At 40.3% G+C, this 17,756-nt stretch overlaps 1 protein-coding gene and 1 pseudogene across 1 annotated transcript; both read left to right on the top strand.

Annotated features, from left to right (window-relative positions):
* The first annotated feature begins 6,529 nt into the window (after positions 1–6,529).
* On the top strand, positions 6,530–7,906 carry LOC122646089 (rust resistance kinase Lr10-like). The gene is made up of 2 exons (XM_043839563.1): positions 6,530–6,558; positions 6,652–7,906. The coding sequence occupies exon 2, from the start codon at positions 6,690–6,692 to the stop codon at positions 7,767–7,769; it is 1,080 nt and encodes a 359-aa protein (XP_043695498.1). The 5' UTR covers positions 6,530–6,558; positions 6,652–6,689; the 3' UTR covers positions 7,770–7,906.
* Positions 7,907–11,477: 3,571 nt separating this feature from the next.
* LOC122644922 lies at positions 11,478–13,968 on the top strand (annotated as a pseudogene).
* Positions 13,969–17,756: the final 3,788 nt, after the last annotated feature.

Here is a 17,756-nt window from a genome sequence, read left to right as displayed (position 1 = left end):
ATAAGCCATTTTAGGGATGTTTAGGATGATTTGGTTCAGATGTAGGGACAAGAGTCCTTCTTGAGAGAGATACCGATGTCTGTCCGTGTCCTGTTGTCATCATTGCCGGGGGTGACAAAATTCAGTTTCTACATAGGGGAATGTACCACCGGAAAAAATGCCCACCCTGTAGATGCTTTCGTACACTATCTCATTAGCCACCACTTGTGCAGGGGTCACGCCGGCCACGTGACTAGGTAGCATTGTCTTGCCTTTTTTTAGATGGAAGAAAGATTTCCATAAAATAGGTACCGATCAAAAAAAAATTATCATTAAGAAAACAAAAAAGAGTTAATATGTACATTGATTCCTACTGTGACTTCTTGCAAAATCGTTTTCTAAGACACAGTGGATTAATTTAGCATTGGTAGCTGGATTTTCATCCTCTGAAGTATGGTGCAATGGACAGTGTGTGTACTATCTAGTGCACCACACTTGAGTTGATAAAAATTCTTGGGAACGTTATCCCTCACTGATGCTGCACCTACATCTACCCCTCCAGCTGCCAATACCGTTCAACGGTCCCCCCCCTCCTCAACAGAATTCGGCTCTCCCTCATCAGGCTGTGGTTCCTATAGGGGTTGTGGGGGGTGTGGTAGATCCGGTAGGGGTCACGGTGGTCGTGGTCCCCCTCAGTATGGCCGTTTCTTCTGTATAATTTGCCATCACACTAATCACCAAGCCCAAAACTGCTTTTACCGATCTCCAAACCCTTACCCCTATTATCCATCCAATCCACCCAACCATGGTCCATCTCCCTATACCCCTCAAGCCACTATGCCCAACTGCTACCTTTTCCATATCATTCTCCTCCACCATCATCAGCCCTAACTTGGTACCCAGACACTAGCACTACCCATCATGTCACCCCTGACCTTCAATCCATGACATCCTTTGACAGCTACAATGGTCCGGACAATTTACATGTAGGTAATGGTAAGGGTCTCCAAATATCTCATGTTGGTAGTGGTAAAATCACTTTTCCCACTTTCTCTTTTCAATTATCTGATATTCTCCATGTTCCCTCCATCACCAAACCTCTTCTTTCTGTTCAACGCTTTGCATAAGATAATGGAGTATTTTTTGAGTTTCATCCTTCCTATTTTTGTGTCAAGGATCAAGTCACCAAGGCGACGCTTCTTTTCGGTCCGAGTATGGGTGGTCTATATACCCTTCCCTCTTCCTCCACATCCTCCCCAACTGCCAGTATTGCTGAAAGGACTAGCTAGCTTGGATGGATGGCATTCTCGTCTCGGTAACCCTCATGAGCGCATCCTCCGTACCATGATTCGCCAAAATAATCTACCCTGTAGTTCTTCTCGTCTTTGTTTCGTGTGCCCTGCATGTCAAATGGGCAAGGCTAGCCATCTCACATTGCATGAAACTAGTTCCCGTAGTGAATTTCCCCTTAAATTAATTTTTAGTGATGTATGGGGTCCATCCCCTGAACTTTCTTGTGATGGACATCGTTATTTTATCATTTTTGTTGATGACTTTTCCAAATTTATTTGGTTTTATCCTTTAAAGGCCAAATCTGAAGTTTTTGGTGTCTTGCATCAATTTAAATTATTAGTTGAACGACAATTTTCTCGCTCCCTAAAAGCTATCCAAACTGATTGTGGGGGGGGGGGGGGCAGTACCGTTCTCTTCCCACATTTTTTGTAAAACTTGGCATCTCCCACCGGGTTTCTTGCCCTCATACCCATGAGCAACAAGACTCGGTGGAGCGACGCCATCATCATATTGTTGAAACGGGTTTGTCACTCCTTGCCCATGCTTCAGTCCCTAAGCAATACTGGCACTTTGCATTTGAAACAGCGGTGTATCTAATTAACAGCATGCCCTCCAAGGTCACAAATAATCTCTCTCCCTTTCAATTGGTCCATAACAAGACTCCCGACTACAATTTTCTACGTGTTTTTGGGTGCTTGTGCTACCCTCTCCTTCACCCATACAATCGTCATAAGATGGACTATAGGACCATATCGTGTGTCTTCCTTGGTTACAACTCCACCCATCATGGTTATCGTTGCCTTGATTGACTCCATAATCGTTTCTAAATTGCTCATCACGTTCGATTTGATGAATCGAATTATCCCTTTGACTCTCCCTCCATCCTTGGTCCGCCGCCATGCTCCCCATCTACTAGCTCTCCTTGGGGTGTGGCTCCCATAGGCCTTTCTCCCACCCAACCTGTAATGCCTACACCACCACCACCACATGTGACACAAAGTCCCTCTCCATTACCATTGTCCTTAGACTCCCCACCGGCAGTCTTACCACCCTCCCCAATTCCATTGGCTCAAATTACACCTTCCCCATCGGCCTCCCCTCCTCCACGAACTAGACTCATTTCTGAGTTATATGCCACCCCACCCGCACCGCCTGCACCACCCACTCAGCTTAACCCCATGCAACTCCGATCTAGAACCCAACGCCCACAAGCCCTAACCTCTTCACCCACCACCTTTAACCCGAACCTACATGTTTTACCCAAGAGAACAAAATCCCTGAATGGAGAACGTCCATGACTGATGAATTCAATGCCCTAGTGCGCAATGGCACATGGACCCTGGTTCCTCGACGCCCCTCAATGAACCTTGTGGGCTGCAAGTAGGTAAATCGCATCAAGCGCAAGGCTGATGGTACCCTAGAACGTTACAAAGCCCGCTTGGTGGCCAAGGGGTTCCATCAACAGCATGGAATTGACTACACCAATACATTTAGCCCGGTGGTCAAACCTACCACTATCCGCACTATCTTGTCACTAGCGGTCGCTCATCAATGGTCGGTCCGCCAACTAGACGTGCATAATGCTTTCCTACATGGTCACCTCACTGAAGAAGTGTACATGACTCAGTCTCCTGACTTCACTGATCCTAACCGTCCCGACCATGTATGTCACCTCCATCGGTCCTTATATAGCCTTAAGCAGGCACCCCGGGCTTGGTTCCATCGACTCACACAGTTCCTGGTTTCTTATGGGTTCAATGCTTCCAAAACCGACCCATCACTCTTTATTTACAATCATGGTGGTACCTTGACCTATGTTCTCATCTATGCAGATGACATCCTGATCACTGGCAACAAACTGGCCCAAATAAGCCGCCTTCTTTCATCCTTTGCTAAGGAATTCTCAACAAAAGATCTGGGCCCTTTACATTTCTTTTTAGGGATTGAGGCTCTATCTCATCCCCAGGGGTTGCTCCTCACCCAGTCTCAATACATTGGAGATCTTCTTACTCGCTCTGGGATGGCTGATTGTAAAGGGGTCCTTACACCTATGGCTACCACATCCAAACCATCTGATGCAGGGGGTGCTCCATTCTCTGATGTGACTTTATACCGATCTATTGTTGAGGCACTGCAGTATGTAACTCTTACCAGGCCAGATGTGTCATTTGTTGTAAATCGGGTCTGCCAATTTATGCATGCCCCTACTGAAGAAAATTGGGAATGGTGAAGCGTATACTACGCTATCTCAAGGAAACTCACGATCATGGACTTCTCCTTCAAAGAACACTTGACTTCCATCTTCAGGCCTTTTTTGATGCTGATTGGGCTGGTGATGGGGCAGATCGTAAGTCTACAGGTGGTTTTGCATTATTTTTGGGCCCAAATCTGGTCTCTTGGGGCTCAAAGAAACAAAAACCAGTGGCACGTTCATCCACCGAATCGGAGTACAAGGCTTTAGCCGATGCTGCAGATGAATTAATCTGGTTGAAGTCCCTTTTTAATGAAATTGGCTTTCCATTAAGGTCTCCACCGATATTATGATGCGACAACATTGGGGCCACTTATCTCTAGGCCAACCTTGTTTTCCACGCCCGCACAAAACACATCGAGATCGACTTTCATTTTTTGCGTGATTGTGTGGCCAAGAAGTAGTTGACCGTTCAGTTCATTTCTACCAGTGATCAGATTGCTGACATCATGACTAAGACATTATCAGGTGCACGCCACCAGTTCTTAAGGGACAAGTTGAAGATCCGCTATCATCGGCCTTCCACTTGAGGGGGTGTATGAACCGATCTTGAGTATCCCTCTCTCTATGGATACTCAAGATCGGATTCTCCCATTTTTGGAATACCCAACTCACTCAATCTCTCAACATCCACATGTGATAACCATTGCTTATTCAGAAGATTGCAATCCCATTAAATCACATGTGATATAAAACAGATATGAAACTTAATCCTATTGCAATCCTTTTGTAATCCTTTGACAACTCTCTAGCAACCAACTAGGGATCCTCTATGACCTTCCATGATCTTCCATGTAATTGTATATATTCCCATATTGGAGAATCATTTTGAATAATGGAAAAATACTGTTCTAACAATCCTTATCACCGATTCTCTTTCCTGGCTTTTTTTTATTCTCCGCCCACCAAACTTGACTCTTGGATAACTAAAATCACAACCATAACCATGAAAACTAAGTAACGAAAGGGCGAAGAATAAGAGGAGCCACTAGGACTAAGACGAAGAATATTGACTCACAACCATGAAAAATAATTCACTATTCAGTTGTTCTCAATGAAGCAACTGAGGGCCCACCAGCAAGAAAACTAAAAATCAGTCAACTTGAAAACATATTAACTAAGAAAAAAAAATTTGTAAATGTAAGTCCAATTTCCAATCATTTATCATAATAATGAGTCGACTAAGGAGAGCAATCCAGAGATGAGCAAGAGCCCTATGCAGACTTCTGTGGTCTTCTTCTTCGTCTCCTTCTTCCTTCTCTTCGCCATAGCCATCTCCTCGTCTCTAAACCAAACAAATGACTGCAATTTACCATCAATCCGGTGCAGCGATACCGGTCCTGACATTCGATTTCCTTTCTGGATAAAGGGCCGGCAGCCCGAGCACTGTGGCTATCCCGGCTCCGGCTTCGCGTTATCTTGTACTGCCACCAACGAAACTCTGCTGGAGCTTCCATTTTCGGGTTCTTTCTTTGTAAGGAACATAAACTATGCATCACAGACTGTGAGTATATACGACCCACATGGCTGCCATCCTCAAAGGCTTCTTCATATCAATTTATCTGCTTCTCCCTTTCTTGATGGAGGATCTCAACAAGCTTATGAGTATGATCCGTATAGTGTCGTCACTTTCTTCAATTGTTCAACAACAAAACGGGATACTCAAGGCTATGGATCCCTGATTTCCTACCTTGGCGTCCCTGGGCACGAAGTTTATGTCTTCGCCTCATCTCTACGTCTATCAAGCATTCCCTTGTCGTTTTGCAAAACAATTAAGACACTCTCTTATTCAAACCCAAGTTTTATGTATGAAATTTCTGAAATTAATGCCACATGCTTTTATCTTCAACTGAGTTGGTCTCAACCATCGTGTGGAGTTTGTGAAGCAAACAGAGAATATTGCGGATTGAAGAACACCAACGAGTAGACTGATGAAACCAATGCTTTACAGCCCCCAAATCTCCTTCACCACCAGCCTCTCTCTCTCTCTCTCTCTCTCTCTCTCTCTCTCTAATTCTTGATCTTAATTTCGGTTTCATGGAAACCCTAATCTTCGAATGATTGCCTTTATACTTGAAACTATCAGACGTGTTCTGTTTGTGCCTTAAATCTACTTTCTCTGTATTCTGTAAGCTGGGCTTTTTTTAATTATTATTATTATTATGTTATTTCAGTTTTACTTTTGCACACACATACACAATGAAACTGTCAATTACGTAGTTTACCAAAAAAAAAAAATCTGTTAATTACTGTATGTAACATATGTATGCATAAATACAAAGATTTTTTTTTGGTGAAAATAAATTTATTCAGAGGAACGGGAACATATATACAAGGATAAAAGGAAGATTTGTTATATTTAAGATTATTTGTAGCATATATTTGTAATATATGCTACAAACATATTTAAAGTATATTTAAAGAGATGGAGATAGACGTTTCGGGAAGATTCCGTTTTAGGATTTGCTATTAAATTCTAGTGTATGGCTGGTAGTTTTATCGTGATGGCCATAGGGGGGAATTTTGACTTTGCTTCTTGTTGATGTTTATTTGTTTGGTTCTCTATTTCGTATCATCAAGGTCTATATTTTTTTTTTAATCTTTTCTTAATGCAAAGCATCTTTTAGCAAAAAAATTATTATATCTATGGTAACACCATCTCTCTCGCTCTCTCAAAATCTTATTATGATCAAGGTTGGTTACAACATCATTGTAACCTTACTTTGTTGTCCTTTATTTTATTCTCAAAAATTATTAAATCATGGGTACAAAAGGGTTTTTTAAAATTAATTGAAAGTGACTTATTATTATGCCATTTTTAAAAATTGTCACTATCCATGTGAAATGGCATGCATTAAATAACTTTTAGGAATAAAATAAGAGATAAAAAATAAGGTTATAACTTTTTAGTTCACTTAATTATTATTAGGGTTTTTTAAATTAGTGAAGGTGTTATGTGTTGATTCCTTTCCTTTTCTTTTTTTTTTTTTGTTTTTTTTCTTTCCCAGGTGCATCTGCGAAGAAAGTGCTTACAGGTAAAGCCACAAACATATTCAGCTTTAGTAAGATTCATGTGTTACTGTAAAATTCTACTTTGTCGCTTATTAATTTTTAGGTTTTCATTACAGGCGTAACCACTGGTACCTTTCTTCTTGTTGTGGCAATAATGATATCCATAAAAAAATACCGTGACTACAAATCAGATAAAATTGAAAAAGAAAACCAAGTGAGGATTCTAAAGTTCTTAGATGACTACAAATCCCTCAAGCCCTCAAGGTACACATTTGCTGACATTAAGAGGATTACAAATCAATTTAAGGAAAAACTTGGACAAGGAGGTTATGGTAGTGTGTACAAAGGAAAGCTTTCCAATGAAATTCTAGTTGCTGTTAAGGTCCTTAACAATTCCACCGGAGTTGGAGAGGACTTCATTAATGAAGTTGGCACCATTGGTACGATTCATCACATAAATGTGGTTCGCCTAGTTGGTTTCTCTGCAGATGGATATAGACGAGCTCTTGTCTATGAATTTTTGCCAAATGAGTCACTAGAGAAGTTCATCTTTTCAAGAGATACTAAGAGAGCAGTCCTTGGTTGGGAGAAACTTCAAGATATAGCTATTGGCATAGCAAAAGGAATAGAATACCTTCATCAAGGGTGTGATCTACGTATTCTTCATTTCGATATTAAACCTCATAATATCTTATTAGACAACAACTTCAACCCTAAGATCTCTGATTTCGGTCTTGCAAAATTATTTTCCAAGGACCAGAGTGCCATCTCCATGACTGCAGCAAGAGGGACAATAGGATATATTGCCCCTGAAGTGTTTTCTAGGAACTTTGGTCATGTTTCTCATAAATCAGATGTTTATAGTTTTGGAATAATGTTGCTTGAAATGGTTGGTGGGAGAAAGAACATTGACAACACTGTAGAGAACACTAGCCAAGTGTACTTCTCCCAATGGATCTATAATCATCTGAGCCATGGGAAAGAGTTGGAAATCAGGATAGATGAAGATGGAGATGCTAACATTGCTAAGAAGCTAACAATTGTGGCTCTTTGGTGTATCCAATGGTACCCAGTTGATCGTCCTTCAATGAAAGTAGTGGTTCATATGTTGGAAGGAGACAGAGAGAGCTTGATCATGCCACCCAATCCTTTTGAGTCTACAATGCCTTCAAACACTAATGTAGGTAATAGTAAAAGACCCCTCTGCACGAAGTTACCAATCATCTCTGAATAAGGGTGTGCACAATATGTTGTTCTCTTTGATATCTATATAAGTTAAGTAGCATGGCTGAACTTCTACCCATCAATCATTTCAGCCAGTATGTTTAAGAAGCTTTGAAATTGATGATGAATGGTCTTGAATTTATTCTATCTATAGCTATATATCCTATTCTCTCTTTTTTTTTTTCTTTTTTGGGGTGTTTGTTTGGAGTCCTATCTATAGCTATAATGTTCACCATTGAGGTTTCATGGTAGAATAAACATACATTGATACAAGCTTTTACATAATCATCTTTTTAAATATCTCTTGTTTGTCAATATTAAATAATGGACAACATTTAGGATTACCTTAACGGTGTTCAGAAAAACATAGTGGAGACGGATCGAGACATTCTTGCTCAACAGTCAACGAACGGAGAGAACACATACAGTCTAACCCGATAGGTGATTGCAACGGATGCAATCTTCCATAGTCCAAATCCCAGAGCAGTGATGGATGCTCTAGAAATGCACACACAGAGTATGGAAGAGGAAGATGGAGACTTGCAAGATTTTTTGAGAGAGAGGGAGAGTTCGCACGTTTTGGGGGAGCGGTTGTAGGTCCCTTATATCCTCAACCTACTCCCCTCTCCCTCTATTACTTGTTTTAGTACAAGTAGGGGACTTGAAGTGCCCCCTTCTCCAAGTAACTCTAAACGTCTCTATTGGGTCCATGGTTGCCCAGGTGGGCACATGGATCGGGTAAAAAACCGATCCGATAACTGTCACTGAAAGAAAAATGAAAAAAGAAGCCCTCAACATCATATTAGTAGGGAGGTTATGTGGCCCAATTACTACATCAGCATAATGGGAGTTGCTAGTACATGGTGTAGTTTCCTATCCAAATAAACAACTACTTTGATGGAAAGAGATGAACTGGATAGGGTTAAAAGTCTTTTGATTGTCTCTCTGGTTTTGTTTTTCGGTATTACTATCAAATACTATATATATGTGAGACACATAAGGGTTAGAAAGCAACCCTTTCATTGTTCACTGTTGATTATCAGAGAAAGCCGAGGTTCATCGGAAAAGCTTTAATAGAGATTGATTAGAAAAAATAGCAATCTGATATTTTCAAGATATGAACCCAAATTGGTAATATTTCCAAACCAGAGTTAATATGGTATTCGATGTCTGGAGTAACAAGAAGCAAATGAAGAAGGCAGCCATTTTACCACCATGGAGCATCATCCATAACTACATCGATCACAATCTTCTACAAACCTAAACAACCATGAAGGAGCGACCATCAGACTAACATTCTAAGCACCCATCAATTCCTAGGATGAGATTAAAAATTTTCTTACAGAATGCATTTAGAGAGATGAGGCTCACCCATCAATGGACATGGGTTTGTGTGAATGGCGAAGAAGATAACAAATGCTTACCTGATCGTCGTCACTCCTTCCCTCACTTCGTTTGTGATAGTCCATTAGTAGTCCCTACCTCCTTTAGATGCGTATTATTGAGGCTAGCTACAATGCCTCTATCTCCTATTGTAGGCTGATATGTCCGCCATTGCTTATCCGCCCATAAAAATACCCAAACTTGTCGGCCTCTGACAGGCAACCTCTACCTGAAAAGATTGAAAAAATCAGTCATTCACAACCACTAATGAAGGATTCCTCACAAAGTTAAGGATTTTTAATCCTTTTTAGAAATCAAATGGATTCGGTCTTATACATACGCAAGAAAGGTAATCAAAAAATAGAAAGAAGTACTCATTCTGCCACTTAGTTGTTTTTGGTCCAAAGATGAAATTCTAAATGATAGTTGGTTATGTTCACCAATTTTTGCGCCTTCATTTCAATTGAAAAGGCCAAAGATAAGTAGAGTCCACTTTAGTAGGACCTTGACCAGCACCCGAAACCCACATTCCATAGGAGATTGTATAGACATAGGCGAAGTATTCACTGATATAGAGTTTCCTATTCATAGGAGACTCCATATTTAGTTTTCCAGCTATATTTTATTTCCTATTAGGTCTCAACCATATCACATGTAATGTTTGTGTCATGTATAAGCACACACAATCATAATCTCTTACTAGGGTTATCTCATTGTAATTATATATAAACTCCATTGTAAAGATATCCAATATACAATACAAACTATTTCCGGTCATTTTGCTCAAAAATTCCCTAGCGAGTCCAGGGTACCGGTGAGCTCCTCGCTCACTCCGACGGCCTCATCATTCCATCGGTGAGCCATTTCCCAGGCTTACAAGGTCTGGTTATCTGGTGAAACTCAAGGACAATACCCCCAGACCAGGCAAGTATCACAGCACCCTTACCCCTGGTTATCTCTACCTCCTCCCACAATCCTCTCTCTAACCTGCGATTACACCTGCTCCAAACCCTCGATTACACCTGCTACCTCTTTCCTACCCACGATTCCTCTCCAAATCCACGATCCCTCTCCACAGCCTAGCCCAAACCGATTCTACCCCACAACCTCGCCATAGACTACATCACCTCTAAACCCTTCGACTTACCTCTCCAATCTCGAGTCTCCCATACGTCTGTCTCAACCCAACGCTCGATTATCTCTTAACCTTGATCTGTATCAACCCAACGCTTGATTATCGCCACCAAACCTAAGCACCACCTCTCCATTCTAGTTTTTATCTCTCACAAGGCTTGTCCTTGAGCTCGGTATTTTCCTTCTAGTTTCCTCAACTCTGATTCCTTCGATCAGATTATCTCTTTGATTTCTGCTACCTCACACCCAAGCGCACCTCCCGGATTATTCCACAGCCATCCATAGCTTTTGAGGATCCCTCTTTCTCCTCCACCACTCACTTAAACGTGATTTCTTGATTTCTCAATTTCCACAGTGTTCCTCCCAAGCCTTGATTTCTTCTCTCAACCACTAGCTATATCGATAGCGTTTTTCACGACCCACGATTTCCTCTGAATTTGCTACCGTACACTACTACGTTGTAGTGTTTAGTCCGCAATTTACATTGTGGCTTGCCTTTCCGGCAAACTTGGTAAACCATTTTCTACTCTATACTGGGTAGCGAACTCTGATACATGTTGGCCCTGTTACAACTGTGAAGGGTCTTTGTTACTTTACCCTGTTTTGCTGTATATTACCTTGCTCTGACATATATTGTCTTATTACATTGTGGCTTAAACTATTACCTTGTTCTATTACATATTCTGTTGTACATTATTTTTACATTGTTGCTATGTAATATTCTTTCTATTGTTGCCTCTAATTCCATCAGTGTGCTTTATATTATTCTAACATCCTGGCTGTTGTTTACTGTTTATTGGTTCTATTACCCTGTTCTATTACCTATTTTATTATACATTGTTTTTACATTGTTGCCATATACTATTCTTTCCATTGTTGCTTCTAAATCCCCACCCTGATTGTTGATTATTGCTTACCCCTCATATTTGTTTTTTTTTGTTTTTTTGTTTTTTTGTTTTATTGTGTTTTTTTTTGTTTTTTTTTTGTGTTTTTTTCTTGGGCTTATGTCGTGCTTATCTTCACTTTGCTCTGATTTAAAACTTTACCCTATAAATCATATTTCTTTTTAAATTACACCGTTATATTATATAGTAGTTATCTTATACTAGTGCGTTAGGTAGGCAGCCGGCACTATATTCTATACAGCCAATCCCTTTTGCATGGATCCTACTATCTTTTGATTATCCATTATCTTGTTTTATATCATGTCTTCAAGTACTAATCATGTTCATAAGCGTAGGATTAGATTTGCATCCTGGAACATCGGATCTTTGACAGGTAAGAGTATGGAGTTGATTGATGCTATGCGAAGAAGAAGAATTAATGTGGCATGCATTCAAGAAACTAGATGGAAGGGCCACAAAGCGAAGGCATTAGATGATTTCAAACTATGGTACTTGGGAGATGAAAGTGGGAGAGGTGGAGTGGGCATAGTTGTGGACAAAGACCTTAAGAACGAAGTAGTGGATGTTAAAAGATTTGGGGATAGGATCATATCTATCAAGTTGGTGCTAGACAACGAGGTTATCAACATTGCTAGGGCATACGCACCCCAAGCAGGTTTGGATGAGAGTGTTAAAATACAATTCTAGGAGCACATGGATGGATTAGTACAGGGTTTTGGTTCTGGAGAGAAAATTATTATTGGAGGGGATCTTAACAGACATGTGGGCAAGGATTGTAGAGGCTTCGAAGAGGTTCACGGAGGATACGGAGCTGGAGAGAGGAATGAAGAGGGGATATCAGTGTTAGACTTTGCGATAGCGTTTGACCTGTGCATTGCAAATACCTTTTTTAAAAAGAGAGATAAACATTTAATTACCTACAAGAGTGGGCACCATGCAAGCCAAATAGATTTTTTCCTAACAAGAAGGTCTGATAAACCTTTATGTAAGGACTGTAAGATTATACCAGGAGAGAGCTTAACCGCCCAAAAAAATTGTTATATCTATGGTAACACCATCTCTCTCGCTCTCTCTCAAAATCTTGTTGTGATCAAGGTTGGTTACAACATGATTGTAAACTTACTTTTTTGTCCCTTATTTTATTCTCAAAAATTATTAAATCATGGGTGCAAAAGGGTTTTTAAAAATTAATTGAAAGTGACTTATTATTATGCCATTTTTAAAAATTATCATTGTCCGTGTGAAATGGCATGCATTAAATAACTTTTAGGAATAAAATAAGAGATAAAAAAATAAGAATATGACTTTTTAGTTTACTTAATTATTATTAGGGTTTTTAAAATTAGTGAAGGTGTTATGTGTTGATTCCTTTCCTTTTTTTTTTTTTCTTTTTTTTTTTTTTTTTTTTTTTCTTTCCCAGGTGCATCTACGAAGAAGGTGCTTACAGGTAAAGCCACATACATATCCAGCTTTAACAAGATTCATGTGTTACTATAAAATTCTACTTTGTCGCTTATTAATTTTTAGGTTTTCATTACAGGTGTAATCACCGGTACCTTTTTTCTTGTTGTGGCAATAATGATGTCCATAAAAAAATGCCATGACCACAAATTAGATAAAATTGAAAAAGAAAACCAAGTGAGGATTCTTAAGTTCTTAGATGACTACAAATCCCTCAAGCCCTCAAGGTACACATTTGCTGACATTAAGAGGATTACAAATCAATTTAAGGAAAAACTTGGACAAGGAGGTTATGGTAGTGTGTACAAAGGAAAGCTTTCCAATGAAATTCTAGTTGCTGTTAAGGTCCTTAACAATTCCACCGGAGTTGGAGAGGACTTCATTAATGAAGTTGGCACCATCGGTACGATTCATCACATAAATGTGGTTCGCCTAGTTGGTTTCTCTGCAGATGGATATAGACGAGCTCTTGTCTATGAATTTTTGCCAAATGAGTCACTAGAGAAGTTCATCTTTTCAAGAGATACTATGAGAGCAGTCCTTGGTTGGGAGAAACTTCAAGATGTAGCTATTGGCATAGCAAAAGGAATAGAATACCTTCATCAAGGGTGTGATCTACGTATTCTTCATTTCGATATTAAACCCCATAATATCTTATTAGACGACAACTTCAACCCTAAGATCTCTGATTTCGGTCTTGCAAAATTATTTTCCAAGGACCAGAGTGCCATCTCCATGACTGCAGCAAGAGGGACAATAGGATATATTGCCCCTGAAGTGTTTTCTAGGAACTTTGGTCATGTTTCTCATAAATCAGATGTTTAAAGTTTTGGAATAATGTTGCTTGAAATGGTTGGTGGGAGAAAGAACATTGACAACACTATAGAGAACACTAGACAAGTGTACTTCTCCCAATGGATCTATAATCATCTGAGCCATGGGAAAGAGCTGGAAATCAGGATAGATGAAGATGGAGATGCTAGCATTGCTAAGAAGCTAACAATTGTGGCTCTTTGGTGTATCCAATGGTACCTAGTTGATCGTCCTTCAATGAAAGTAGTGGTTCATATGTTGGAAGGAGACAGAGAGAGCTTGATCATGCCACCCAATCCTTTTGAGTCTACAATGCCTTCAAACACTAATGTAGGTAATAGTAAAAGACCCCTCTGCACGAAGTTACCAATCATCTCTGAATAAGGGTGTGCACAATATGTTGTTCTCTTTGATATCTGTGTAAGTTATGTAGCATGGCTGAACTTCTACCCATCACTCATTTCAGCCAGTATGTTTAAGAAGCTTTGAAATTGATGATGAATGGTCTTGAATTTATTCTATCTATAGCTATATATCCTATTCTCTCTTTTTTTTTTTTTTTTTTGGGGTGTTTGTTTGGAGTCCTATCTATAGCTATAATGTTCACCATTGAGGTTTCATGGTAGAATAAACATACATTGATACAAGCTTTTACATAATCATCTTTTTAAATATCTATTGTTTGTCACTATTAAATAATGGACAACGTTTAGGATTACCTTAACGGTGTTCTGAAAAACACAGTGGAGACAGATCGAGACATTCTTACTCAACAGTCAATGAACGGAGAGAACACGTACAGTCTAACTCGATAGGTGATCGCAACGGATGCAATCTTCCATAGTCCAAATCCCAGAGCAGTGATGGATGCTCTAGAAATGCACACACAGAGTATGGAAGATGGAGACTTGCAAGATTTTTTGAGAGAGAGGGAGAGTTCGCACGTTTTGGGGGAGCGGTTGTAGGTCCCTTATATCCTCAACCTATTCCCCCCTCCCTCTATTACATGTTTGAGTACATATAGGGGACTTGAAGTGCCCCCTTCTCCAAGTAACTCTAAACGTCTCTATTGGGTCCACAGTTGCCCAAGTGGGCACATGGATCGGGTAAAAACCCGATCTGATAACTGTCCCTGAAAGAAAAATGAAAAAAAAAGCCCTCAACATCATAGTAGTAGGGAGGTTATGTGGTCCAATTACTACATCAGCATAATGGGAGTTGCTAGTACATGGTGTAGTTTCCTATCCAAATAAGCAACTACTTTGATGGAAAGAGATGAACTGGATAGGGTTAAATATCTTTTGATTCTCTCTGGTTTTGTTTTTCGGTATTACTATCAAATACAATATATATGTGAGACACATAAGTGTTAGAAAGCAACCCTTTCATTGTGCACTATTGATTATTAGAGAAAGCCGAGGTTCACCGGAAAAGCTTTAATAGAGATTGATTAGAAAAAATAGGAATTTGATATTTTCAATATATGAACCCAAATTGGTAATATTTCCAAACTAGAGTTAATATGGTATTCGATGTCTGGAGTAACAAGAAGCACATGAAGAAGCTAGCCATTTTACCACCAGGGAGCAGCTTCCATAACTACATCACAATCTTCTACAAACCTAAACAACCATGAAGGAGCGACCATCCGACTAACATTCTAAGCACCCATCAATTCCTAGGATGAGATTAAAAGTGTCACGCCCAGATTCCTGTACCATTGGAATCTGTGACCAGAGCTTACAAATACGCTCCACACACCCACCAGGATCACTGATGTAGTATTTAAGCTAACTCATCCACACCACATGTGTTAATTCAAACGACCAGATGAAATATAAATAATCATAATCAGAGTAGCAGAGACTATGTGATAACATAAATATATTGACTGTGGCAGTTTATTCAAAGTTATCATTTCATCACATCAAGATGTCAACAATTATAGATCATTCCCATCAAGACTTATGTATTACATAATATTTCGATAACACCTCACTCATAACGGGAATCTAAATAATAAGGTGACAAGGTATCAATGTAGCAAAACATAAAGTATAAAAATGTGACCCACTACCTAAGCTACTACTCCCCCTGGTAGCAAGCCTCGCAGTAGCAATCCGATCCATGCTCCCTAACCTTGGGACTTCACCATCGCTAATGCCCTCAGGGACATCATACACTGAGCCGACCAACTCCATCATACCTTCATCATTATCTAAAAAGAGGTTTCCATGAGGAATGAGCCCAATGAGTAAATCGAATCATGCAAATGGCTGCAACATTTATAAATGCAATCACAAGGATGCAAACCAAACATGATAAACGAATCCCACAGTGTCCCATACCACCAGGATAATTCGTACATCAGGTCTGATTTACAGTACTGCCACATGAGTTCAATTTTGTTATTATCCACCTGACAAACAAATGCCTAAGTCTGGTCTAGTGCTACTCCAACACCCTAGGTAGCATCCCCAGCCCTCCACCTCTCACACGCGGATGGCCTATCCGGCGATGTCAAACCCGAGTTGCATAGGGAGCCTGCCGGTCTCGGACCTCGATCGGACTCACCGGTCCCAGCACCTCAATCGGTACACACTGGTTAACCCAGCAAACCCCCAAAGATAACCCCACTGCCATTATTCCGATCCTTGCGTAGGAATCGTCTCTCCCAGCACCTCAATCGGTACACACTGGTGTCCTCGTGGGGGATTATCCAACACATAAACCCCTGTTGGCAAGGGTCGTAGCATCGGGTATAGTGTCATCCTAACTAGCATACATCTAATGCATATTAAGGTACGTACACACGTCGGCCAGAGGTCGAGTCCAGAGTCCCTCCACATCGGGCTCGCTATCCTCTCGCACCCTCTAACTTACACGTGCACATTATCCACCTACCAAAGAAATGCCTAAGTCGGGTCTAGTGCTACTGCAACACCCTAGGTAGCATCCCCGGCCCTCCATCTCTCACACTCGGATGGCCTATCCAGCAATGTCAACCCGAGTTGCGGTTGGAAGCCTACCATACATGTGTACGTCCTGTACGGCAAGCCCCCAATATAACCCTAACTCTCACCCAGTCTCGGCGCCCACTACAGAACCAATCTGTTGAGAATGGTACCCCAGTCCGTCGAAAGTCACCACCGGTTACCCAACACCTTACCCCCTATTGGTAAGGGGTGTAGCACTGGGGAAGTGTGATCCTAACCATATGGTTCTAAATGAGTAAAGGTGCATGCATACGTATAGGCCAGAGGTTGAGTCCATAGTCCCTCCACATTTGGCTCGCGATCCTCTCGCCCCCTCTAGTTTACACGTGCACATATAGTTATTTCCAATCTCTTATCCCAAATCCGGTGCACACTACGGCACCTAGATCACATCAATCTCACACATCTCGTACTCATCACACATTCTCATATCTCAGATCCCAAGTCCAGCACACACTACGGCACTTGGAGCACATCAATCTCACATATTTTGCATTCACCACATATTCTCATATTCCAACACATGGCCATATCCGTTCTCAACACACATAACCATATTCAATCTCAACACACATGACCATATTCAATCTCAACATATATAACCATAACCATTCTCATCACACATGTCCATCTCACCATTCAATCACATTCGCATTCTCAGTCTCGTCACACAACTATGTTCTCATTCAAAATCTCATCACAATAGTAATTCGAATATAAAATACATCCTAGCATCTACATTAAACATGGAAGAATTTACCAAATTATCTCTAACAAAATAGGCATTATTAGTCATACACTCTAGACCATTAAACAAATAGATACATGTATGGCAATCACACAACGAGATATATAACATTCCAAAATAGGGTCGGTTATCCGAATTCCTCACCTTGTTCTTCAAATCGATGATTCAACCAAAATTCCAATTCTCGCGTGTACCCGTACGGCTCCTCCGGATGGTTGTAGTTACCTAATTTAATATTTTTTAAAAGGTATTGATAGTTATAGATAACCCTTATTAAAATCCCTCAAAACCCCTTCTTAAACATTGTCGAAGTAGGCAAGGTCACTGAAGTAAATTCGATTGTGGTAAAGTTGTCAATGCACATTAGTCATCTTTGAACCCAACTTAAAGGGTCTTCCCCTTAGATTTGGATAAAGGTATCTTCATATGAAATGTAGCTCTTCAAGTCTAGTTTACAACGCAATTTTAATCACATCGATTGAGTGTGTATCGACCACGTTATGGTCAAAACAGTGGGTAAAGGTCAGAAAAATGGTAAGAACAGTTTCTGAAAACGG

This window comes from Telopea speciosissima, chromosome 11 (genome assembly GCF_018873765.1).
Source record: "Telopea speciosissima isolate NSW1024214 ecotype Mountain lineage chromosome 11, Tspe_v1, whole genome shotgun sequence".
NCBI classification, from domain to species: domain Eukaryota; kingdom Viridiplantae; phylum Streptophyta; class Magnoliopsida; order Proteales; family Proteaceae; genus Telopea; species Telopea speciosissima.
The sequence above is the reverse complement of the archived record's forward strand: the minus strand, read 5'-3'. Positions and strand labels throughout refer to the sequence as shown.